The sequence below is a fragment of the Notechis scutatus genome, chromosome 3, assembly GCF_049901735.1.
Source record: "Notechis scutatus isolate UNSWTSFEM ecotype Mainland chromosome 3, rNotScu1.2, whole genome shotgun sequence".
NCBI classification, from domain to species: Eukaryota; Metazoa; Chordata; class Lepidosauria; order Squamata; family Elapidae; genus Notechis; species Notechis scutatus.
Genome location: NC_142011.1, coordinates 157,262,033 through 157,288,928, shown reverse-complemented (window position 1 = coordinate 157,288,928; position 26,896 = coordinate 157,262,033). Strand labels below are relative to the sequence as shown.

Below are 26,896 nucleotides of genomic sequence, written 5' to 3'. Positions count from 1 at the left end.
CCTGCCAATATTACTGAGGATGTAGCTTTGTCCTTGCAATTCCTTGATTAGGGTGTTGTTTTGTACTTGATTGTTTGTCTGGTGTTAATCCCTGCTTTTCTGGGTGTTGGCTGCTGAAGAGGATATGTTTTGTTTGTTGCATAAATATGGTTTATTTATGTGTCAGTTGATGGCTGATTTGTCTTAATGCCAATCTTCCAGGAATTCCCTAATATATTTTTGATTTAGTTTAGTGGAGAGTGCTCACAATTTCCCAATTGAAACTACGATTGAGTCTGTCCAAGCTAAATCCAAAAACACTGGTTCCTTGGCTTCATCTGTAAACTTTCCCTTTCCTTCTGTGGCCTCATGCAGCTTTGGAGGCCTCAAGTATCTTCAAGGCTTTGTGATAGTCTAGAGAGCCAGGAAGAACTATACTGGATCCTCCAGGTTCCACCAATGACAGAGTTATCCCTGCTAGCTCATTGGTTATGGATACCATCCAAATACACAGACACAGTCTTACGGACACATGTACCCTCTATCGAAGTAAAAAGCATCCAGACGATTTCAGAAAAACTGGAAAGAAGGTAAAAAAAAAATTATAACATTATAGTGACCCACAGTAACAAGAAATCTACCCAGAAATGTATTTTAGCAATAAATGGAAAACTGACTAAAGTGCTCTTTGCTTTATAAAATGACACTGACTAGAAAAGTTGTTTAAAAAAATGAAATTTTCAATGGCTCTATTCGTTGCAACTTTTATGAAAATTACTTGCTGTGTGGCTGCAAGCTGAAGAGAAAGGGGAAAAAAGATGTTTTGTAAACTGAAACGTAAAAGGAAATCTTTCTTAGAGGCACCTTAATGTTCTAGTTTTACTGTCATGGTAGTCTGAAAAGTTTTGTACTCAGTACCATTATCTCTTATTCACTTAATAATTTTTTCTAAGCTAAATGCAGCCATATATTGTGCACAGTACAAGATGATGCTATTAATTGTAGGTTGTTTTATTTCTTTATAAAAATTTTGATATTTTTTATTTTAATTGATAGTATACTTTGATAATATATTTTTATCCAGAAAACAATGTAAGTTATATTCATAGAATTGTGGTGTTTTATATTTATATGAGAACAGATTGTGTTTTTCTTTAATGTGAAATTGGACTGAAAGTAGTGCACGTTAGTGCAGAGCTTTAAGTTCATAGCAGGCTATACTGTATTTATGTCATCCAGTATTGAAATCAAGCAAAGAACTGCAAATATGCAGGTAGTCTTTGACTTACAACCATTGATTTAGCAACCGTTCAAAGCAACTGTACAAAGTTACAATGGCGTAGAAAAAAGGACTTATGACTGGTCCTCACATTTGCAATCGGTGCAGTATCTGTGGTGCAATGGTTAGAATGCAATATTGCAGGCTGACTCTGCCCAAGCCAGGAGTTCAATCCTGACTGGCTCATGGTTGAGTCAGCCTTCAATTCTTCTGAGGTCGGTAAAATGAGGATCAAATTGTTTGGAGCAATATGCTGACTCTGTAAGCCCTCACTTAGAGGGGGCTGTAAAGCACCTTATAAGGTATAAGTGCTATAGCTATTACTATCCCCCATGATCACATGAGCAAAGTTTGGCTGCTCAGCAATTAGCATGTATTTATAATATTTTCATCATCCCAGAGTCATGGAGTACTGCGATCTTCATTTACGATCTTCCCAGCCAGCTTCCAATAAGGCAAGTCAATGGACAAAGCTAGATTTGCTTATTGACTTCATGACTTACTTAATGGGTGAAATGATTTGCTTAACAATCATGGCAAAAAAGATCATAAAATTGGTCGTGACTTACTTAACAGTGGAAATTCTGGCCCAACTGTGGCAATAAGTTGAAGACAACCTGTATTGATCTTTTAAAAGGTATAAGTTATTAATTCTTTCTTCACTTTTAAATTTGTTTCAAGCAAAATGCATATTTTGGGATTCTAATTTATACTTTATTACTAGAATAAATATACACAGGTGCCTAATCAAAAATTCACAAATTGGAGAATGTGTGGAACTGTGTTGAGTTGGAGTTGAAAATATATGTGTTTTTGTATACTGGAACATACAAATATATGTATACATATATTTAATATATGTGTGATGAATTTATTTTAACAACTCTATATTATAGATGAGTGTCTTATTCTATATGTATTCTATGGTTTAACCTGGAGAGATAATTGAAGTTAGATTTCTTTGTGGAAAAAAGTAGTAATACAGTTCATTCAGTCACTATTATTCATTTGAATGGTTGTTGATTTTCTTTTAAGAACATTATAGTGACATTGTATGTCAGGCTTTTTGGAATAGGACTTGATTCTTTCATTGTTGTAAGGATTTGTTGTGTGAGATACTTGCCAAAATGCTCTGAAGTAATGTTATAACTGTGTGTGTGTAATATACATACATGTGTGTGTGTGTGTGTGTGTGTGTGTGTGTGTGTGTGTGTGTGTGTGATAGATATCTATCTATCTCACAAGCAAAATGGATTGATGACATCAGCCAGTATTGTGAGCCCAATTGGCAAAAGAAAGCTCAGGACTGCATTGGTTGGAAACACGTGGAAGAGGCACGTTCATCCTGCAGTGGCTAAAAAAAAGTGACTGTGGGACACTGCAGTGTCATGATTGTGAACTGGTTGCCAAGTGCATGAATTTTGATCATGTGTGTGGGAACACTGCAACAGGTTTGAGAAGTCACCAAACAAATGCTCATTAAGTGAGGATTACTTGTATATTTAACACTTAAAGAACATCCAAAGTAGCTAATAAAATAGTTTGCCTTTAAAAGTTGTGAGATACGAGGTTCTAGCTATCTTTATCTAATTTTGCAGTTTATTTATAAATGATGTCATCCAAATATAGACATGCTCAGGGAAAACTTATAGGTTTAAAAATTATATAAAACTGTAGTGTGCAGTAGTAAATAAGAGAAACTATTTTCAAAAAGTATTAGTTATCTCTTTTCTTCAGATATGAAAAACTGCTAACAATAAGTGTTTTATAATCAAATTCAGTTGGAGCACGGTGGATCGATCGCATGGTAAGCATGCTGGGTTGGAGGTTAGCAAGCCCACATCGGGGTGGGATTAGCTCTCACACTTTGCTCCAGCTACTGACCGGAACATGAAAGGACATGGCAGGTAGCTCCTCTCCATGCACAGAAGAGAAAATGGGCTGGAGAAAAGAAACTTACTTTTGCCAGCTCCATGTTGCAGTTCCCTTCCCTTCCATGGGCAGAAGGGAATTCCAACCTCAAATGCTAGTAGGATTTTGGCATGGAATGTTTGCAGCATGGGCATTTGGAATCAGCCCCCAGAAACTAGAGGAAGTCCTCTTGTTTCTGGGACTGGCTGCAAAAGCTTTATCCTGCAAATGCCCTGGGCCAGAATCCTGCTTGGATTTTGGGACTGATTTTTTTCATCCAGTCTCCTTGAAAACAAAGGCACGGCTTGGCAGAAAAGCACTGCCCTGCGGAGTGAAATCAATCCATCAGGCAGTGCCTTTGCTCTCAGGGAGGCTGGGTGAATATGTCCCTTTTTCGCCTAGCCTCCTTGCAAGCAAAAAAGCACTTCTTGACAGATTGATTTTGCATGGCATGGTGGAATTTTGTCTGCTAAGCAGTGTTTTTGCTCTCAAAGAGTTTGAATGAAAAAGTTCCTTCCAAAACCCAAGTAGGATTTCCTGCTTGGTTTTCACGATGGACCTTTTTCAGCCAGCCTCCAGGAACCAGAGTTCTCTGGGCAGGTGGCAGGAATTTGCGAACTTCCCTGCCAAATTCCCCATTGACTTTTTGGAGAAGCTGGCAGAGAAGATTGCATATGCTGATCACATGCAATGAGTTTGGGCACCAGTTATAAGTCCCTTCATCCAGTGCCTTCATAATTTCAACAGTCACTGAACAAATAAACATTAAGCAAGAACTACCTGTAGACAGATTTTCCTTTCTTGCACCAGCCATAGCAAGTAATTAGGTTGGGCAAAGGATGGTTGCAGTAAAAAGAGAAAGAATGATAAACAAGAAAGCCAAAAATAGTTGATGAAGAGTAATGTTTGATAAAGTTTAAGGAAAGAAAAAAGTACAAACATTTTCTTCTGAAAAATTAGACCTTTTTTGTTGCAGAATTCATTCATTCAAAATTTTATTTTATTTATTTGATATCTCAACACACTAGGGCTGTGCACAGGAAAAACTGCAAGCAGACTGAGCCCTGTTCTCATTCATATCTGACAATCCTTCATTTTAGCTATTGAAAAAAGGATTTTCCTATGATAAAATGTTACTTTAGAAAGTGACACAATCCCAAATTTTCCCATTGCGAATATTCAGTATCTTTTTTCATCTTAAGGGCTCAAAAAGTATATTATTATAGAAAAATAGTTTTGTAATAGTTCTCAGTCAGTACCTCCAAGAACTTTGTGAAAAACAGACAAATTAAACTCTTTGCAAAAACTATTTGACCTTCTGTGAGGTCAAATAGGAACAAAACACGCTAAGGTCATTGACAAATCGTAAGTTGTTTACGCTAACCTACCATACAAGACATATTTCATGAAATTTTATTTTTGTTTTTATATTATCATCCTCTCTGAGAGCACTCAGAGCCTTCTTCAGTAAAAAATAAATATGAAAAAAATCTGAGAAGAGCAATGGAAATAAATAATTAATTCAAAATTGAAAAGGAAGGATCAAAGAGGGAGGTTTTGAATGCAGAAAGAACCTACGCAAGTACAACTCTTGAGAAAGTCTTTTACTTTAGGTTTAATATCCAGAATTTAGAAGCTTCTTTAGGAGAGCTTCTCCTATTGCCTTTAATGTCTCTGGTCATGGTCATATGAAGTCTCTCAGCCCTTAATGCTCACTTAATATCTTTAACTATGCTTGAAAAATAATTCTTTTATCAATGAGGGTCTTTCAGCCCAAAAGTAACATAGCCCTAATGTTGTCCATCAGTAAGCACCCCAGTTACTGCATTTTATATAATTAAACATTCCAGACATTTATTCTGGACAGTCCACATAAAAAGCCTGCTGCAGTAGTTAAGTAACATAGGTAATTTTATAAATCTGACCATTTGTGGAATGTTTGCAGCTGATGCATAAATCATAATTCATAATAAAAAAATAAATCATAATATGCAAATTGATCATTTGCTCCTGCTGCCAACTGGGAATCTATGAATTACTGTGAACCTGGGGAACAGTGATACAACCTTCCTTCCTTTTCCTGCAATGGTGTCTGTCCTTTGAGGTAGTCCTCAAAAGAAGCAACAGCCATGTGTAGTAGCACTACTTTTATCACAATGTTACAATACCAGAATATTTCAAATCTGAGCCCCCCCCCTTTTTATTCTTCTGAAAACTAAGAATCTTTCAAGACACTTTCTCTACCCCAAGCCCTCCTTGGACTTAGGTTTCATTCATCAGACCGTTGTCTAGGCCAGGGGTCTCCAACCTTGGAAACTTTAAGACTTGTGGATGTCAGCTTTGCTGGCTGAGGAATTCTGGGAGTTGAAGTCCACAGGACTTAAAGTTGCCAAGGTTGGAGACCTCTTGTCTAGGCTATGACTGTTCTTCCTGTTTCCTAAGATCACTCCTGCATTCTATAACATCTGGCCATGGAAGTCTTGAACCATATTGGTAATTTTCTCAGTGATCCCTCCCAAGATGTTGCCTGTTTTCCTAGAGCCATTCTTCAATTGCAGGGGATTCTTTTCCCCTAAGGAATGTTGACCTCTTCTCTCTGCACATTTTACATTTTTTTCCTCTAATAATTTAGTGTTAGCAAATTTATATGGAATGGGAAAAGACCCAAAGTGAAATTTAATGTTTTACAACATTTTTAAGTTTTCTAAATATCAGAGTCAACACTGTATAATTACCAGTGCACCCAAATAATATAATGTACTAATTAGATTTTATGATAATCCAATAAAACAATATTTTTAAAAGATGATGTTATGGCAGCTATGCCCCCTCCCCTCCCAACAGACAAAGTTTATTGGCCTTATGACAACAGTGATCCAGTGAGGCTAGATGAGTGGAAACAGCCCTGACTCATATTGAGAAGCTCAAATATTGGAAATTAATGAGCAGTCAAGAATTCCAGGATCTGATCTATTTTAATAAAATGGTATGAAAGAAGGCATTCAGTAGGCAAACAATTGACTTACTGGCCCACCCACTGAATCTTCATCTAAGCAGATGACAACCTTCTCTTTCTGAGATTGCTGCAAACTGTTGCTAGCTGTGCTGTTTCTTCAGGGCTTCTTGAAATATGGATGATGTACACACTTAATTTTGAGGGGTCCTTTTTAGTCGGGCAGTAATGATGTTATCTGGTTTGGGTAATGAAATGTTTGCACGAAACTCAGTGAGACCAAGGACCCCTCATTTCAACCCCGAGCTACAAATATTGGTACACTTTATTTTGAATGTGTCTTAGTCAATAATAATAGAACTAGTTTGGACATACATTGTAGGGCAGCAAATAAATGTTATCCTTGGTTTGTTGCATTTAGAAGAACTTGAAAGATTCACATGTTTCTACCATTTTACTAAGAGTATGTAGATTTTGGAAATATTACAGGCTAGAGAATAATTTCAGCCATTCTCCAACAAATTTAATTGATTTATTACTTCCTTTGTTTAACTTCATATGATGGATGTAATATTACCACAATGACTGAAAAGTTACTTTCAGCTCTCAGCATGGTAACTATTTGGCAATATATAGTTAATGCATTTTTTTTGGTGTGTTATACAATTGAGTCAAAATGGAGAGAGCACAGATTTGTTTGGGGTTCTGGTAGAAATGTATGTATAGACTACAGCAGTGGTCCCCAACCTTTTTGTACCAGGGACCAGTTTCAAGCACAAACACTTTTTCAAGGACCGGGGGAGAATTGAGTTTGGTGGTTTGCTTGCAGACGTTTATTACCTGATTAGGTAACATCTGATGTTGTTACCTAGTCGCATAATAAAACGTCTGCCAGCAAACCACCAAGTTCAGGAAGCGCCTCGGCCCTGCCTCCCTCAGCCCCATCCTCAGGTGTCTCCCTCCCTCCCTCAGGTGTCTGCCTCATTCCTCTCTCAGTCGCTCTCTCGCTGCTCCACCAGCCCAGGAAGAAACTGCTTCAAAGAAGCCAGGGGGCTTTCTCGCGCGCAGCTCCTCCGAGCGCCCGTTTACTCACCACCGCGCGCGCGGCGTTCAATCCACAGTGCTCGTTCTGCCTGCCTGCCTTCTTCGTTTCGGAGCAGCTTCGCTGATAAAGAGGCGTAATAGTTATTATTCTCACCAGAAACGAAGGCAGGCAGGCAGGCAGGCAGAACGGAGCACTGAATTGAAGCGCGCGGCGGGCGGGTGGGGTAAACGGGCGCTTTGGAGGAGCCCGGTGGTTGAGGACCCCTGGACTACAGTTTTTGTTCTTAAAATGTTCTCCATTCACACTATGACATGCAGATATAACCTATGATGACACATTCCATGTTAATTTCTTTTGACAAGTATCTGAATTGTGTATATTTTTAGTGCCTGTTTTCTTGTAATTCACAGCAACGTGGAGGGAAAAATAAAAATCTTTCAGAATTTTTGTGTTCTTCGGGAGATTTGGAGTGAAGATAAATATGGGCCAAGCCGCTGACAGAAAAATCTTGTTTAATTTTCTATGGTATTTCCTGAGCTTATTTTCCAGTTACCAGTGTACAATATTAGACAATTTTAATGAAATACATGTATTATTTCATCTAAGCAGATGACAACCAGATGTATTATTAATATTGAACACCATAAATTCTCTTTTATAACAGATGTATCGTGTGATTGTACATGAAGAGTCTTCACGTATCAATCTTGTTTTTCAAAGCTGTCAGTACTCAGTTATTAAAGAAAAAAGAAAGTATAATCTAGCTCAGTTTTGTATACTCAGTTTTGTTATGAACACCCTGCAGCTGATTGTGTCTGCAGGTTTTTAGACACTGTTTGCTTGTCTGGGTAATGTTCCATTTGCACTTCTTTATTTAGCGGCCAGACGGAAGATGTTGACTACTAAGACATTGTAAATAAATCAGATTCATTTGTGCAGCATGGCTTGGTTTGGATAAGCAGACCATTCTGCTTTTCCTAGTAACATGAGTAAGAGTATTGGATTTTTTGTTTTGTTTTGTTGCTCTGCATTCATTTGACCCTTGAATAGCTGCTGGTTATGGCAGATATAATTTTAACATTACTGACTGATTCATCTTTCCAAGAAGACAGGTTTCTACAGGATTTTTTTTTAAGTGGCACCAAAGTTTGACCACTATAATTTCCAAAGATCAACAGTCTCTAGTAAAACTATCTTTACCAAATGAAGTAGTTAATTCATCTACTGAATATTTGCTGCCCCACATTGGAGATACCACTCATTGTTGCAGATGAAGCACGTGCTTAACAAAATAGGTAAAAAGGATATCTACGCTTATGCCTTCTCTTTCTCACACACACACTCTAGTCCCTGGTTTCATGGCTTGAATGCTAGTTTGTTTTCAAACGAACAGCCTTCCCAATTGTCATCAAATGATACAGTTGTCCATCCTAACCATCATATAATAAAACAGTAGTCGCAGTATTTCTTGAATCTTTACATGTGGACTGGCAGCGCCAGAAGTTAGTGTGATTGTGTGTTTGAAATTTCTCTGAGTTTATCCTCAATAAATGTTTTAAATATAAAGGGCCTTAAATCATTCTGTTCCACCCCCTCCCCTTCTTCCGGCTTCAGCCTGGAATGGGAATCTGCTTTGCATTTTTGTGTGTGTGTTCTGAATTTAGCAAATTGATTTTAGTTGAGCCCCTGGAGATTAAAATATTGTTTTACCTTCTATTAAAATATTACAAAACCTCATACTGTATAAAGTTCACTTTCTCCATCAGGAATCAAGATTTTAAAAGTGGCATGTCTCTTTACTTTTCTCTCAACACTTTCAAGTTAAGATTCTGACTTCAATCTGAATCTGAAGAAAAGGCTGGAAGAAAATTACTTGTTTACATTTGGTTTCAAGCTCTAAAGATGGTTAAAAGAGGCAGAATCCTTCTCTTCCAACAACCAGCCATTTTTACTAGGTTGGATTGCATCGTGGCACATCAGCATTCTTGAATATGGGCAGTGTTTGTTGTTTCTGATAGTGACACTGTTTCAATCTAGAAGTTCTTATGACTCTGTCAGGTTTTTTTTTTTTGAAATAAATGGCATTCCTGGGAGTTGTTGGCTGAGGATTATTTATTTCTTGGTCAGTGTTTATAAAACCAAAGTCCGCTTCCAAGTTTTGATTCCTAAAATGTTCTAAAGCATCTTGGCAGTACATCTGCAAATCAATACACTTTTCACAGCAGTTATAATAGCAAGTGAATTTACTGTTGAGAGGAAGACTTTTATTTTCTCACATTCAAACTATTATGTTGTAAGTGGTGAGGAAATGTGATACACTTAAAATAAAAATAATAGCTCAAGAGAAGAATTGCATGTCAGATGGAAAGTACACTTATATTTACTGGGTAGATTGTCCAGAAAAGCACCAAAATATTCAGAACAGTCCAAAAATGGATCTTCTCCAGTGAGGTTACAAATTCTAAGAATTTTAGTCCTAAGAAACCACCAGTGCAGAAAGTTGAGGAAACTTAGATAACCACCATTGTTTACCAGTCATATAAAATAAAGCTATGCAAATCCTTAGAAAGATACATTTTGGAATGTACAAAGTTTGCACAATGCATCTTTACTCTAGACTGACATGATTGCTTTGAAAGCTACTTCTGTTTCCTCGTGATTGTACATATTTTCCTTAACTAGACGCATTGCTCTTGCTTTCTGTGTTGAATCCGGACAGATTTGATCAAATGATTCACCACACGTATTGCTTGTTTATTGCTATTGGATATTAATAACCTAGCTATAATGTTATATAATTTAAAAATTAATATTTAACTTGTTCAATTTAGGCATAGCCTGACTCCAACCGAGTTTGAGCAGTGTACAATTAAATCAACAAAAAAAATAATAATCAGGAAACAATCATTATGAAAGATTAAAAGAATAAACAACAAAAATCAATAGCTTATCTTGTTAACTGCACCCATGCACAATCTAGCAGGGACCCCGACTACCGCAAATCCGTATCTTAAGAACAGTTAGGTCTTTAAGGTTTTCTGAAATATCAGAAAGGTGGGAGTGCTGTGCATTTTGGGGGACTCTCATTTCATATGACAGGGCTGTTACAGAGAAGACATGCTTCTGGGGGTCTGATAGGTGATATTGGTATATGAAAGAGTGTGCCATCTTTCTTGGATTGAACCAATTGGACTGTAATGGTATCTGTTAAGGAGACAAGGGAGACAAAGGAAGAGCCACAGCCAGGGCACCAGTCAAGAGGAAGCTTAGCCCTCAGAAGGAATGTGAGTGTGGGAAACTTCTCAGAAGGAATCCTTCCTGGTTTCTTGGGCTATAAAGGTGATGCGGGAGAGAAATCAGGGTGGGATCCTACTGGCATAACAACTGGTTCAGTGAGTATGCCCTTTGCGCAGTACTTGCAAAACAACTTCTCCTGCAAGCAATCATTATATCCTGCTGACGTGCGGCACTCAGCTGTGTTGTGCAAAGCAACTAAGGTAAGAATAAAGGACAGTCTAGAGCCGGGGTGGGTTCGATGTCAGCTGCTCTTTGGAGCTACCAGTTCTATAGAACCGGGCTGAACCGGTAGAATCCCACCCCTGAGAGAAATGTACTTTCAAATTTATCCTGTTATCCTGTTTATCATGTTACTATAATCTTATAATAAAGTACAGTTAGTTCACCTGGGCATGCAACTTGTCTGGACTCAATAACTAAGGGGCTAGCTACCATAAAGAGGAGAGGGTCAACCCATTCTCCAAAGTGCCTGAGGGCAGGACAAGAAACAATGGATGGAAATTAATCAAGAAGGGGACCAACCTAGAACTAAGGAGAAATTTCCCAACACTTAGAACAATTAATCAGAAGTTGAAGATGCTCCAATACAGGAGGTTTTTAAAAAGAGCTAGGACAACTATTAATCCAAAATGGTACAGGGTCTCCACTTGAGCAGGGGGTTGGACAAGAAGATCTGATCTCCAAGGTCCCTTCCAACTCTTATTATTCGGTCATTCTGTTATTCAAGTGAAATGGGCTGATTCTATGGCAGATAAGGTGTCTCTGAAATGACCAAGCACAATGCCTTGCAAAGGTGTCATATAGGACTACCAAGCTATGTCCTTCATTGTCCACACCACTAAATTCTGGACTGGTTGGAGCTTGAAGGGCAGCCCATATGGAGTACATTGCAGTTGTTAAGCTGAGATGTACTATGAAATAGTAAATATTATAACACAAGATGATGGCGATGTTATCCATTCTGTCATGTGCACATTTTTTTAAAAAATTGGTTGGCAAAATATTCATAGTGAATATCTTTACTAATGTTTTTGATAGTTGGCTTTGAATTGATCTTTTAGGAGAATATTTGACTTCTTGGCTATGTTATATGTACATATTTGAAGGTTCTACCTCAAAAGGTAAATGTTGAAAGCACAATGTCATATCCAACTTCCTGTTTTATAATGCTTTCATAAAGTGAGAATAAGATAGGATAAAATGATAATTACATCTTAGAACTGAAGGTCTTGATTTTTTTACTTTTTCCTATTAACTGCAATTTTGTTATTGTGCAGCTGCCTCATTTTACTAAATATGGCTTTTGAAATGTAAATCATATCATGTTCTAAAATGCATTATTGACATCGTTCAAGACTGTCTTTGCATTTCAAAGGCATATGCAATCATACTTGGATCTCAACAAAATTCTAACAAATCCCTTTTAATGTGTATAATCAGTTCCTGCTAAATGGGTCTGTGTGTGCGTGTGTGCGCGCGCACGTGCGCAGCATGTTTGTACGTGCATGCAAATGCTTTGAATGTTGTAGATCTTGCCATAAATCATCTTAAAACATCTTTCTTTTCAATTTCTTAGTCTGCACAAGTGAACGGTGAAGATCAAAGTGATCACCAGAAAAGGAGTGAAGAATACCTCTGGCTGACTCTAAGCAAAATGAGCACACAAACAAGCGATAGAACTCTATGATGTCCTCCAAGCAGAGACTTAGACTAAATGTTGAACTTCTTTTTATTCATGGAATGGCTGCTATTGTCTTCACAAATACAATGGCTATAATTCTTTGTCAGGACAGTTGAGGCACTTCACCTGCATTTGCCATTTGAATTTGAGACACATCCTATTTTCCCTAGGTCTTAAAGGACCTGAGAACAGGTGGGAACCAAAGGATGTTAAATGCTGGATTGGGATAAAAAAATGGATGCTCACATGTGAAGATGGAAGTAACTTGATCCCTCCAACTGCATAAACTGCCTCTGGAAAGGAAAGGTTAAGATTGGAGTCACAAGCTTTAGTGGGAAGCAGTATGCAGGAAGCTGGTTTTCAGGCCACAAATGCTTTCACAGGTAAGGATTTTGTTGTACTGAAATATAATCTTCTGATTCATTTTTGCATCGGATTTGAGATAGGCAAATCAAAGCCTTGCACTCTTCAAGTTTATATTACAGTTGTATATCAAGAGCTGCTTTTAGTGATATCCTTCTGATGAGGAGAATAAGAATAATATCAAACTGGAGAAGTATTATTAAATATTTCAGTTAGTTTTCATTCAGTGCTAGGCATGAAACATGATAGAGGATACAAAGTTTTATATAGATTTCCAGAATATTATGTGGTGAATTTGTTTTTCAATTATCAAATGCTAGATGACCTTGTATAGCTGCATGCTGTTTTTGATTTAAAAGATAAAATTCATAACTTTTATATCAATTTTGTTAAATTTAATATGCCGGCTGTTGAAAAATTGGAATAGTGCAATATATGTCTCATCAAGGAGCCTCTCAAACTTTGTCAGTTAAAGCTTTTAACCTTTGTTTTTTGGATTTGGTCAGAAAAGCTTGGGCAATCATGAGCAACAGTAAGTGGTGACTCTTTAGACTCCAACAGAGGTTATTTGGAAAAACATAGCGGTCATACAATGTAACTCTAGTCAGACCAATTTTTTTCATATGTGGGTGAACTTGGCAATTTAAACCAATAAGCTGGATGTGGTTTATTTCTGTTTTGTTTTTGTTTTTTTGTTTCAAGGTTTTTGGGAACCCTATAATAAAAAGAAATAAATATCTTTCATGGTAATGTTTTTTTCCACAGCTTGATTTAGTGAAATTCTAGTAGATACTATAATAATCTACAAAAGGAAATTTAGATACATTCTATTGTATAGTTTAATGATTTAGCTGTTTCTGTTGGCAGAAATTAGAGATGGTAGGTTGGTTGAGTTTGTCATCTTGCGGAGTTAACTGAGTGATCTGATTTTCTAAGGGTCCAATCCAGACTGGATTACTGTGTTAAATTCCACTGAAGTTGATGAGATATTGATTTCAATACAGACTAAAGCTTCTTAAATGAGTCTGAATCCTAGCAATTAAAAATAATGAAGTTGACATTAATCCAACTCATCCTAAACAGTCCCACTGAAATTTTTGGAATGTCTGTTGTAATGCTTATGTCAAAGATTGTTATAAGAAGATCTCAGCCGCAAATGTCTTCTATATAATAGGACGTTGCCTTAAGACATTTCCAATTTTTATATGCTTCCTTCAAGACTGCAATCTGTTTCTGACCTAGGTGATTAGGAAAAGAAAACCTGAAATATGTACAGAGAGCTTATATATGGCATATATGCGTATGCCAATAACTTGCAACAAGTCAAAATTATCAGTGGGAGTTGATATAGCTAAGATTATGCTGTGTCAGATAGAAACCACGTGAAATGTATCTTAAAGAAAATTGCTGAAAATTGCTGAATAGATCAAAATATTTTTTCCATATTCAGAATCTTTAAAACAATGTGTATGATTAGAGACATTTCTGACTGTTAAGCAAAATATATGTCTCCCAAAGCCTGTTTCTGTTTAACATGATATAAATAGTCCTCGACTTACAACCACAATTGAGCCTAAAATGTTGATTGCTAAGCAAGACAGTTAAGTAAGTTTTGCCACTTTTTCCAACCTTTCTTGCCACAGTTGTTAAGTGAATGACTGCAGTTGTTAGGTGACACAGTTGTTAAGTGAACCTTGCTTCCCCACTGACTTTGCTTGTCAGAAGATCACAAAAGATGACCACATGATCCTGGGACACTGTAGCTGTCATAAATACATGCCAGTTGCCAAGCATTTAATTTTGTTCCTATGTCCATGGGGATGCTGAAATGGTTGTAAGTCTAAAACTAGTGATGTCACTTTTTTCAGTGCCATTGTAACTTTGAATGGTCACCAAAAATGCTTGTAAGTTGAGGATTACTTTTCCTTCTTACAAAACAAACAAACAAACCCAGCCTACAAATGGAATGGCAAATGATTTGGAACAAATGATTTGTATGTAGATTAGAAGATAAAGATGTCCTTGAGTCAAGTTCCTGAAAAGAATGGAGTTGAAACCACATCCATGAAGTTTTTTTGGCAGGATTATGGAAGTGGTTTGCCATTGCCTTTTTACTGGATCTTGTATTGCCCTTTCTGTCAGGCTAATGATGATTTAATAGCTGACCAGCTGCTGTAATGTTGTAATACTGTAATCTTGTAATGATGATGCAATGGTAATGATGAGTTAGCAGAGTTATTTGACTGCTACCACTTTAAGAGGCTGTAATATAAGTGCCACCCTGTGGGGGGTGTATCTTCCTCTCCATGTGTGCTTCCATAGTATAGCTAATTACTGGTTGCTATGCTTTATTTGCTCCTGGGTTGTCTCACCTAGTCACACTGTGTGCACTCTGACACTTTCAGCCTAGCCAATTTTCTTAGAATTGTTAAGCAATCTCACTTTTCAAGTACTGTCTATCTGTATTCGTGTCAGAAGCACCTACAAAGCTAATGGAAGGTTGCTTCTCAATTGAAAGAATTGGCAGTGACAAGCCTGTTGTCAAGGGGACACCCAATTGCCAAAAGTAATGAAATCCTTGAGGAGGCTCCTTTTCATGTCCCCCTTTCCAAGTACTAAACACAACCGACCCTACTTAGTTTCCAAAGTAAGTCACAGTCAGTTAGATGATGCCATGTTGAGAAGCAATATAATCTAATTTGCTTTTTTTATGCTTCCCCAATATAGTTTTACATTTAGGATGATTCTTAAACTTTATAAATTGTGATGAAGTCTCTTGGCTAAATAATAAAATTGTGATAAGTAGGTAAGATTATGTGTTTGTTATGTCATGCATTCAACTTGTTTCTGCCATAGATCACTTCTATTTTGTGTAATATAACATAAGGTTATGTAACATTTTGTGCTAAGGGTTGTTACTAGATATTCTGAACTTCACTTCATACACATAAAGAAAATTTCAAAATAAAGAAAATAGAATTACAAATGTAACCCTTTAACTAGTGAAGTTGTGATCTTCAGAAGTGTATTTTAAAACTACATTCAAATATTTTTATGAACTTTAATGTTGCTTCACTATGGAGACTGCCACAATAGTTTGTATCCTTATTGTAGAGGCACAATAATTTTAAAGCTTTATTTAGAAGGCCAACAGAAAGAATAATGAAATAATTGCTCACCTTGATCTAAATAGCTTACGGGAGGTAGCATAATGCTCACCAGTCAGACCGTTTGGATTGTAACTCTAACCAGGTCTATCCAGCATGGCTAATGATCAGAAATAACAGGTGTTGTACATAAAAAAAAGGTCTATTGCAGTTTTGCATGGTTTGATGTTCAAAAAAGATTAATAAATGATTAATCACTGAGAATGTTTAATTATAGTAGAATATTTAGTCTTTGTGTGTGTGTGTGTGTATATATACACACACATACATATATACACACATATACATATACAATACAGAAGCCTGATGATGGCAGATGAGATTCTGCTGAAACGTCGCTACAACTTTAAAAGCACAACTATAATGATCTGGGAAAATACCCAAACAAAGCTGAATACCATACATATAGATACCTGCGAAAACTTAAGAAAACATATACATACACACACACACACATATATATAGGACTAAATGTAAATTGTATTTATATTTTTTACTATTACATGCTTAATTCAAAATCATTTCCTTATGTAGCTTACCATAGAAAATTACAAAGGAAGAATATAATACAAGTAAACTTTCTCGCTATTATTTCTCAGCATACTGTCTGATCCTGATAGATAGAAGTTATGGTTAAAAAGCACACTCTGTATTCTACACACCTAGATACTTTCGATTAAATCTTGTTCAAGTATCCCTTTCATTAATTAACAGAGATGGCTAAACTTTTGAAATACAAGCAATTCTCACTTAAATGGCAAAGGGTTAAAAAAATTGTGACATTCGATCGAAGATCAGTATTCTTTCCCACAAGACATTTCATTGTTCACAAATTGTGACAATACAAGTTCTACATATGAGGCAGTTTTTAATCTCAGTGGTAGTTCATGCTTTATATGTCAAAGGTCCCAAGTTTAATCTTTAACATCTCTTGGTTAGTCTAGAAAAGTTTCCTTCCTGAGACGGGAAAGCTACTGTTTGTCAGTACTGACAATACTGAGCTAGGCAGACTGACTGTATGACTCAATAGATTGGAACATCCTGTGTTCCTTTCACAACTTGGTATAAATGCAAATCCAGCTGGCAATGTTTAAAGCATCCAAAGATACTGTTGATGGGACTATAATTATGAGGAGGCAATGACAGAATGAAAAAAATGGCAGCAAATGATATAGCATAGTCTGCAAATCCTGAAGAGCTCTGCTATTATGGACCAGTCAAAAAAAGGAAGACAAACAAGAGAAGAGAACAGATTGGCTGTTTGTGAATAAAAGAGCGATAGGTTTCTAGAAAATTTCCAAATGTTTATGCGTTAACAGGATCATTATTTCAAACTGTCTGCTTTTGGTATCTTTGATAAACTCAGTTTCAGTTCCTGTCAGATGCAACATGACAATTCAAGTGTCAGCTTCTCTGCTGATCACTGAACAAAATGTTGTGAAAGTTTCCTTTTGCTTACAACTTTCTGTACCACCCAATCCTACTGGCTTTGGATGATTTACAAAAATATGCTCAGATAATATAATAATAAAACTCTAGAAAATCTATATGAAAACTCTGATGTAGAGGATGCTTACTTCCAATATGGAAGTTGTTTGTTCCTTAATGTTGGGCCAACTTGTATAACTGACGAAGAAAATAATTGCTGATGTAGAATTCAGGCAACTTTAAATTCCTCAGAACAATTTTTCCAGAGTATATTTTCCTAAACTGGTGCTCTCCAGATGTGTCTGTTGACTGATGAGAGTTGTTAGTCCTAAACAAATCTGAGACAATTGTTCTGGAACTTCAGAAGGCTTAGGATGTTAAGTTCAGAAGTTAAAAAGTTCTTAAACTATTATTTAAAAGCACACATGCCTGCTTTTAAATGATATTGCTTGAATGTGTGGTCCTAAGGACACAAAGCTAAAGTTTCTGAGGTAGCTTAAGTGCTGATTGAAATTCTATCACATTTTGTGGGAAATGTTTTAGAGAATTTTTTTCTATCACAAATTTTTTTGGACTGCCCTATTTTCTGATGTAAGTTTTTCTCATAAGAAAGAGTATCCTGATATCATTTGTTTAAATGGACCACAGTATTCTCTTTCACGGGAGTTTTTTGTTGTTTACTATGATTGTCAAATTAATTTCATTAGAGATTTTGAAAATCATAATGTTTGAAACTGAAGTTCTCAGAAAAGTTTGTATGAAAATGTAATAAAATTATTAAAATGTGACATCATGATGTGCAAATCCAGTCATTGTAGTCGATATGTTATGGTTTATGCTTTAATGTAATATATGAATGAAACCAATGTTGGTTTACCAAACTAACAAAATGTGATCCTACATAGTACAACAAAATGTGATCCTACATAGTTTATGAACCCAGAAAAAATATGCCTTCCCAGAAAAGACTGAGCGCTCAGTTCTGGATTATTTGAGATTAAGCCCACTGAGCTTGGAAATAATTATTTATGAATAAACATTTATGAAGAGTGGAAGTGACTGTAAAAGGATCCCTTTCTTGGCAGAGAGTTGGACATTTTAACTCTATTATACTATAAAAACAGGTACTACTTTTTTAAATAAAAGAAAATGACAACAATAATTCGCTGTGTCTGGATTTATGTGAACAGATGGTATGCGGGAAAGAACAGGGAAACTCCAGGGAAGTGTGAGCTGTCCACTGAGTCTTTTCTGGTGTTCTGGTTCTGACACTGTCCAATGCTGCATTATTTAATCCTGCAGTATTATGAGTTTTTTTAAAACACACACACACACACCTAAAAAATGGCCAGTTTTCTGGCTGCTCTGACATTTGTTTTTTCTCTCAAGTTTCTCCCATATGATTTAAGGACCATTCATATAAGATGTGTGCTAACAAAATGCAGAATTTCCTTTCCTTTAAAAAGATGAGCATGGCTACAAAGAATCTATCTTTGGAATAAACATCTGTGCACAAACAGTGCTTCTGAAACTGACATTGGTAAAAACTACTTAGAACACAGTCAGTGGAACCTGGATACACTGTATGTTGGCTATGAGTGAGGGACATGGAACTTTGTAAACAGGGTATATAGGGGCTCAGAAAAGCATGAAATATTTATTTAGGATATGAGCGATTCAGAAATTGTATGTTTATCCTGGAATCTTAGACTATACAAACCCGTAATTTATATTGGCGGAAGATGAATATGCAGCCTGGATGTGTATTCAATCAGTGCAGAGTTAAATGGAAAAACTTGAAATTGCAAATGACGCACTCTTTCCCCCCTCCTGCATCTTATTATATTTGAGTTGTTTATCTTGAAAGAAATGCTGTGTATATTTTGTTACAAATATTGTTTCAGTTGTCCCAGACAAGACATTGGACAGACATGGGACCGGCCAGTAAAATGAAAAAAATATATACTTTGATGCGATCTCCACTGCAACTTACTTTAAAGAATCAATTCTGCCCAGCAATGAATATTTTCCTTGTTGAAGAAAAACAATTTTCTTCCCAGAGTGATACTCTGTTGAAAAACTTAATTTCATTTCATATACAGTGGAACCTTGGGTCGTGAACACTCCTGTTTGCAACCAAATCGGGTGGCAAACAAATTCACCCGATTTTTGAATCGGGTCACAATTCAAAATCAGGTGGCGAACAAAATCGGCATGGAAAGATTCCCTTTCTCTGCCAATTTCCCCTTTAGTGCCATTTTTTTCACTGTGCGCATGCGCAGTTAGTCGTACTTCCTGACACGACCAAATCAGGTTGCGACCAGAGTCTGGGAACGGATTACAGTTGTGACCCGAGGTTCCATTGTATTAGTGGAAAGAAGATGTGCCCGATTGTAGCAAATATGGTTGTAAAAGTTAGATGAACATATTAAATGATATGAGATGTGATTTATTTATTTAATATGTGTATATGTGCTTGTGTGTTTGTAGGAGACGAGCAGGCAGGGCTGGAGGACTGTAAAGTTAAACATGTCATTAGCATACAGTTATTGTGTTCCCACGAGTGCTCCAAGTCCAACCCCTCCTAACTTTCATTGACTCTTATCTGGGTGCCAATTTAGTGTTGAACTTTAGTTGACCAGATTCTTGTGTATAGGCTTCAATAAATGTTCTCTGCTGCAACTTAACTGATGGTTCTGATTCATTGTGCTTTAAAATTAAATTGCTTTTCAGAAAATTTATTAACAAAGTGATAGGGTTAAAAAAAAAAAAAGAACCCTTTTGGTGTATCATGTGACCTTCATTTGGTCACCATGCTGCCATTATATATCATTTGAACCTGAGAACCTATGAAATTGTCTTGATCGCTCAAGAATCATACTTAGAAATCAATAATTAGAGTTAAAGTAGATAACCCATGACCCAAAGAATCTTTGTTTCAGAGATATTTCCTTACCCAAACAAAGGAACCGAATGACCATCGATGAGCAAAAAAACAACAACAACCGGTAGATACAGAAGTGTCTTCTCACTGCTATGGGGGTCAGGGAGGTGGTGCGAAGATGTAGTGTAAGTTGGCGAGGGCTGGCATGGCACAGATTCGGAAGGGTGCATGGGATTGCATGAGTGGCTGGTGTGGCACAAGCACAGAGAGGCTGGGGAGATTGCATGGATGGGCAGATTTACTCCAGCAACTTCAGATAACAGATAATCAGAGTTGGAAGGTACCTTGTAGATCATCTAGTCCAACCCCCCACCCAAGCGGAAGACCCGAGACCATTTCTGACAAATGGCAGTCCAATCTCTTCTTGAAAGTCTCAAGTGATGGCTCTCCCACAACTTCCGAGGGCAAGCTGTTCCATTGGTTGATTGTTCTCACTGTCAGAAAGTTTCTCATTTCCAGGTTAAATCTCTCCTTGTTCAGTTTCCATCCATTATTCCTTGTCTGGCCTACAGGCGCTTTAGAAAATAGCTTGACCCCTTCCTCTCTGTGGCAGTCCCTCAAATATTGGAAGACCGCTATCATGTCTCCCCTGGCCCCTCTCTTTACTAGACTAGCCAAGCCCAGTTCCTGTAACCATTCTTCATACGTTTTAGTCTCCAGTCCCTTAATCATCGTGGTTGCTCTTCTCTGTACTTTTTCTAGAGTCTCAACATCTTTTTTATAATGTGGTGAACAAAACTGGATGCAGTACTCTAGGTGTGGTCTTACTAAGGCTTTATAGAATGGTATTAGTACCTCCATTGATCTTGATTGTATCCCTCTGTTAATGCAATTTAGGATTGCATTAGCTTTTTTGGCGGCTGCTGCATACTGCTGGCTCATGTTTAGCTGGTTGTCCACTAAGACTGCAAGATCCCTCCCACAGTTACTGCTATTGAGCCTGGTTTCACCCAGTCTATATGTGTCCTTTTGGTTTTTCTTGCCTAAGTATAGGACTTTACTTTTCTCTACATTGAATTTCATTTTGTTAGATACTTATGACTTTCTCTCCTAGCATCCCCATTGTTGACCTTCCCTGCAAGCTTCCCACAAAACACAAGGCAGCATGGGCAGTCACAGTTGAGTTTTCACTTCCTGCCGGCTTCCCCATTTCCCTTTTTATGTTTAGCCCCATGTGTCTGTTAAATGCCCTTGTAGATCAGTATATGTGACATTAATATTGTGATGCATTTTGGATGTCTAGTTTATAATGTCCTTATTAAAATGGCAAAATAGTTAAATAGTTATAATGTTATATATTTCAACTGTACCTTTTGGATCTGTCCTATGACAGATGCTGAGAGAGTAAGGGGGTGGTAATTGACTATTATGTAAAAGATAGAAGGAAAATAAGATAAAATTAGGTACAGAGTACATTCAGAGTAAGGAGAAGAGTGAACCAAAAAAAGGAAAATATGTTCTTAGGGGATGACATTTTCACAGTATTTCTTGGAGTTGCTTGGAAACTGGAAATCATTAGGTTATGAATCGTATAATACTCATTTCATTATAATATACCTTTTCATGGAAAAATTGTAGAGTGTCTCTTAATATAATAAAATAGAAATATCTAACCTGATTTGGTTAAAACTCAGTTCGGGTTGCTTATTACTTTTCTGTAATGATTACAAAGCTGTGGAAACCTGAGAGCAAAGTATACTAAGTCAAAAGGTGCACTAAAGAAACTAGTAAAAGGTTGCACTAGTACTTGAAATGGTTGGTAATAAGCAGCATTGATATTGTATCATAAAGCATTGGCTTAATCTGAAGCCTAAGTCAACCTGACTGCCATTTTTTTGCTCAATGATGCTGAAACTTTGAGAGATTTCTGTTCTAGCTGTGCTCAATAGCTGGAGGTAGTGGAAGTAGTAAAATTCACAAGACTAGAGCCCAGCAACTGACATGAACAGGTGCATGGTTGTGTGGGATATCCTGAAATTATTTTGACTTAAAACAAATATAGGCATACCTAATATTTGATAAAATATTGTTCCAATGACACTTAAAATAAATACTAACTTTGTGTGCTAATATGACTTGGAATTACTGAATGCTGAGCACTGTGATGAAAATAATAGTATGTTAAATATGTGGTTTGCTTTATAAACATATTCTTTATAAGTATGTTGTTTTTCCATTTTTTAAATTTACTTGGGAGGCATTTAAAAGTTGAATATTGATATTATCTGCTGATATGGAAGATACATAAACTGTATACCAGCTGTTCATTTAACATGCTTTCATTGTAAAAGGATGTCGATCTTGTACCTACATAACACACACACACAAACACATGAAGATGTAAACTCTGTATGTCCCCTCTTTAATAAATGCTAGAGAGACATTTGTCTTAAAATGATAACACTTCCTTTTATTCATGACAAAACATGTTAAATTAAATGCAGCGTTTTGTTGTCATAAATGGTATACCACAAAGATCTTATGGGGAAATTCCGATCCAATATTTCTGTAAAAAGTTAATGATAATGGAAAAGGATAGTTCTTGTTTGTCTTCAAAATTTTCTTGAGAGATTCTCCTAAAAATAGAAGACAGTTTTGATGATACAGGACAGAAGAGAAGCAAAGGAAAAGAGGTGTAAAAAAGAAAGTTTGGACAGCCCCAGCTATCTTTGTCTCATGTCCACTTGTCTCTTACTGGAGCATGAGGCAAAGCTACTTGCTTTAACCCCACCCCTTAATTGATTATCATTGAGAAAATATGTCCTTGAAGCAGAAATATTTATTATTTCTATTATGAAGAGACACAATGCAAGTTCTTCAGGCTGAAAATGCTTAATGTTATACCTGATATATTTGGGAAAATGGCATTTTGGGTAAGATGATGCAAAACTGTCTTTCAGCATCATCTTTAAATATTACAACTAATTCCTTGCTGTTTGAAGAATACTGATCAAGAAAAGACTATTCTTTCTCATTCAACCCTTCTGTGGCAATTTTATTAAGGATTTTGCTTACTGAGGAAGATGCTCTTTTTCAAGATTTAATTTGCAAGCTCAGTAAATCCAATATAGACTTAATGATCATACTTACGTTCTGGACTGGAGAACTGAAGAGAGCCACCTGGATCCTTCACGCTCCACAAGCACCTCTGAAATTTATTGTGGTCCTTGGAACCAGGCCATTCTCTCCGCTTCCTGTACTTAAGGGTTTAATTGGAATTCTGGGAATATTAGAGGGGGAAGGTCTCGACTAGTAACAGCAGAAGTGCTTAAATATATAGTGAGTCAATTTCTAATGTGAACTGACCCTGAACAAATATTGTTAATGGAGTGTTGGGAACTGATGGCAGAAAGCTGAGAGAAAGTGGATTTGAACCTTTGCACTTTTGATGCTATAGAGGAAATTGGTAATGCAATAAAAAGACTGTTCATTTATTAATGACAGCTTAAGTTGAACTCCTGTAATCCACTTCTGTCTTTCCTTTCCTAAATTCTCTCAAATTTATCTTTGTTTTCAGACATGGCCTAGAAAAATAAAAGGCAGTCTTTGAAAGCAAATCCTTTGGCTTATTAATGTGTTTTATTAATGATATTCTGAAAGTTTGTAGAAGATGGCCATGGTTTGAATGCAAAAGGACGATCTGGGCATTTTTTGACCAGTAAAACATGTTTGAACTAGAATGGTGTTATTTTCAATTACATGGACATCCAGTTTAATTATCCATGTAAATGGTTGCAAAGTGTTAGACAGGAGATGCAGTAATGCTTGAAGAAATTTAGTTTGTGAGGGGAGAAGAAAAGGAGATACCTGTTTATGTATTTTCAAATATATCAGGAAATTGACTAAAATAAGACATTGTACAACAGAGACATGCAACTTTTTGTATTACTACCATTTTGTATTGGAAACATTTGTTTTGAAAACTCAAAATATCCTTTTACTGCAGTACCCTCTATATGGGGCTGACCTTGGAAGATGATATGGAAATAACCAGTGCAGAATGCACTAGCAACAGTTTTTGATGCCTTATGATTTGTCCAAGGTACGTCACTTCTCTGTGATCTGTATTGCCTTCCAATTCCAGGTACAATTCATGGTGCTGGTTATCATATTTAAAAATCCAAATGGCATGGGACCAGTTTATTTGTGGGATCACCTCTCCCTGATTTGATTCAAAGAAGGGCCGGGTGTTTTTCTTTTAAGTGTTGCTCTCTAATACAGGGAGTGCACCTTCTCAATAACCAAACCCAGCCTTTTGGAGCACTCTTCCCCATCAGATCCAGCTGGCCTCCTGGCCTTCCAAAAAGTCTTGAAGACCTGGCTTTTCCCACAAGCGTTGGGCTATGAGGCTGGATCCCAACAGATTGCAGGGTGCATGGTTTGTGTGTGATACTGGGAATTGTTTATGTTGGTTTTATGCTTTTATAATACTGATAATCACAATTGAGCCCAAAATTTCTATTGCTAAGTAAGACATTTGTTAAGTGAGTTTTGTTCCATTTTACAACCTTCCTTGTCACATTTGTTAAGCGAATCATTGCAGTAATATACCAGTAGTTGTTCAGCGAATCTGGCTTCCCCACTGACTTTGCTTGTCAGAAGGTCGCAAAAGATGATCACATGATACTGCAACCCTCATAAATACAAACCAGTTACCAAGTGTCCAAACTTTGATTACATGATGGTGGGCCTGCTGCAATGATTATTACGTGTGAAAAATGGTCATAAGTCACTCTTTCCAATTCCATTGTAACTTCAATGGTCACTAAATGAATGGTTGTAAGTTGACTCAAGGACTACTTGTATCCCCAGTATTATAATAATAAGATGATGGCTGTATAAATAGAACAGAATATATGCAGCTCAGGGCAATACCCCAAAGCTATATAAATCTGCTTATAGCAATAGCACTTAGACTTATATATTGCTTCACAGTGCTTTACAGTTCTCTCTAAGTGGTTTACAGAGTCAGCATATTGTCCCCAACAATCTCATTTTACCCACCTCGGAAGGATGGAAAGCTGAGTCAATCTTCAGCTGGTAAGACTCAAGTTGGCAGCCAGCAGAATTAGCCTGCAGTACTACAAACTAACCACTGCACCACCAATGTATACATTACATACACACATACACACATATTTTCACAGTGATTGAAACAGGTGTTTTGAATTCAACACTTTTTCTCAAATTTCTCAAAATACTTTGAATTCAAACATTTTTGTAATCTGTTTTGCAACTTTCTATCCTACTCTATGTATTTTCAAATAATGTAGAAAGAGAACAAATCTTTGCAAGCCGATGCAGATGGCAGCACATTTAATTTGTAAGTGTTTGGTTAATGAGGAATATAGACTAGGGTTAGCATCTCTCACAGTAATGTTTTTACAATGAGTGTTGTGCCTTTGCAAATGATTGAAAAGCAGGCTGGACTATAACTATGACATAAACAAATTCTGTTTGAAATTCTTTTCCCTGTGCCCACTTGGTTCTTGCTTTATGCAAGAGGTGGAAATTTCCCAGGGATGCTAATGAGAGTTTTTAAAAACTTTTATGAATATTAAACCTGGGGAGACCACAGTTGTGATTGAGACTGTTATATAGCTAAAGAATGCCCAGTAGATCTCCTACAGTTATCCCTCTGACTATATTACAGTGACAGTTCAACATGCCTTCTCTATTTATCTTTGTTTTCTTTTAAATAGTCCTACCCAAAGTTTCTGCCTTGAAACAATGGCAATTTGTAGAAATAAATTAACTTATAACATAGGGCAGGGGTCTCCAACCTTGGCAACTTTAAGCCTGGAGGACTTCAACTCCCAGAATTCCCCAGCCAGCTTTGCTGGGGAATTCTGGGAATTGAAGTCCTCCAGGCTTAAGGTTGCCAAGGTTGGAGACCCCTGACATAGGGTGACCCATTACTGTCCATGATGCTATTGACAGAACAGCTGGAGAGTATACATAATTCACTGCTCTGTGGTATAAAAGTGTTAACTAAGCACACACACACACACACACACAGCCATCCATTATTACTGGTGATGTTATTATTGCTATAAGAAAAGTTTTTGGGAGATATTGAAAGTAGTTTGTGTACTTAAACTATAAAAGATAAGGTACCCCATACTTTCATAGTAAATAGGGAAAAGGGGACAGTCAGTGTGGTTGAAGTCAAGGCTTTTCAAACTGTTAGAAAAAATGCCCTGGAACCCTTAATAAAAAGACAAAGCTCTATTGATTGGTGAACTTTTTTTTTTTTTTTTTTGCTATTTGACTCATGGAACTCCATCAAGTTCTTGAGGAACTGTGTAATAATCTGTGGAATGGAGTTTGAGAACAGTGGCTTAGGTTCCAGCAGGAAGTTTATCATCCATTTTTTGGGCAGATTGCTATAGAATAGAATACTTTATTGACCAATTGTGATTGGACACACAAGGAATTTGTCTAGGTGTAAATACTCTCAGTATACATAAAGAAAAGGTACATTGGTTAAGAATCAAGAATCATAACGTACAACACTTAATGATAGTCATAGGGTACAATCAACAATCAAATCATACTAGGAAACAGTCATATAAATCGTAAGGATACAAGCAACAAAATTACAGTCCTATAATCACAAGTGGGAGGAGATGGGTGATAAGGAATGATGAAAAGATTAACAGTAATAGTAGTGTACACTTTGTAAATAGTTGAACAGTGTTGAAGGAATTATTTGTTTAGCAGAGTGATGGCTTTCGGGAAAAAACTGTTCTTGTGTCTAGTTGTTCTGGTGTGCAGTGCTCTATAGTGTCGTTTTGAGGGAAGGAGTTGAAATAGTTTATGTCCGGGATGGGAGAGGTCTGTAAATAT

At 36.8% G+C, this 26,896-nt stretch overlaps 1 protein-coding gene across 5 annotated transcripts in view; it reads left to right on the top strand.

Annotated features, from left to right (window-relative positions):
- LDLRAD4 (low density lipoprotein receptor class A domain containing 4) overlaps positions 1-26,896 on the top strand; it is a 250,057-nt gene that overhangs the window by 82,331 nt on the left and 140,830 nt on the right. For 3 of the 5 annotated variants that reach the window (XM_087961492.1, XM_026671964.2, XM_087961493.1), the window contains exon 3: positions 12,041-12,528. The exons of the other annotated variants lie outside the window; for them this stretch is intronic. In XM_087961492.1, the coding sequence (XP_087817618.1) occupies positions 12,489-12,528 (40 nt within the window). In that variant the 5' untranslated portion in view covers positions 12,041-12,488. The remainder of the gene's footprint in view (positions 1-12,040; positions 12,529-26,896) is intronic. 5 annotated transcript variants of the gene reach the window in all.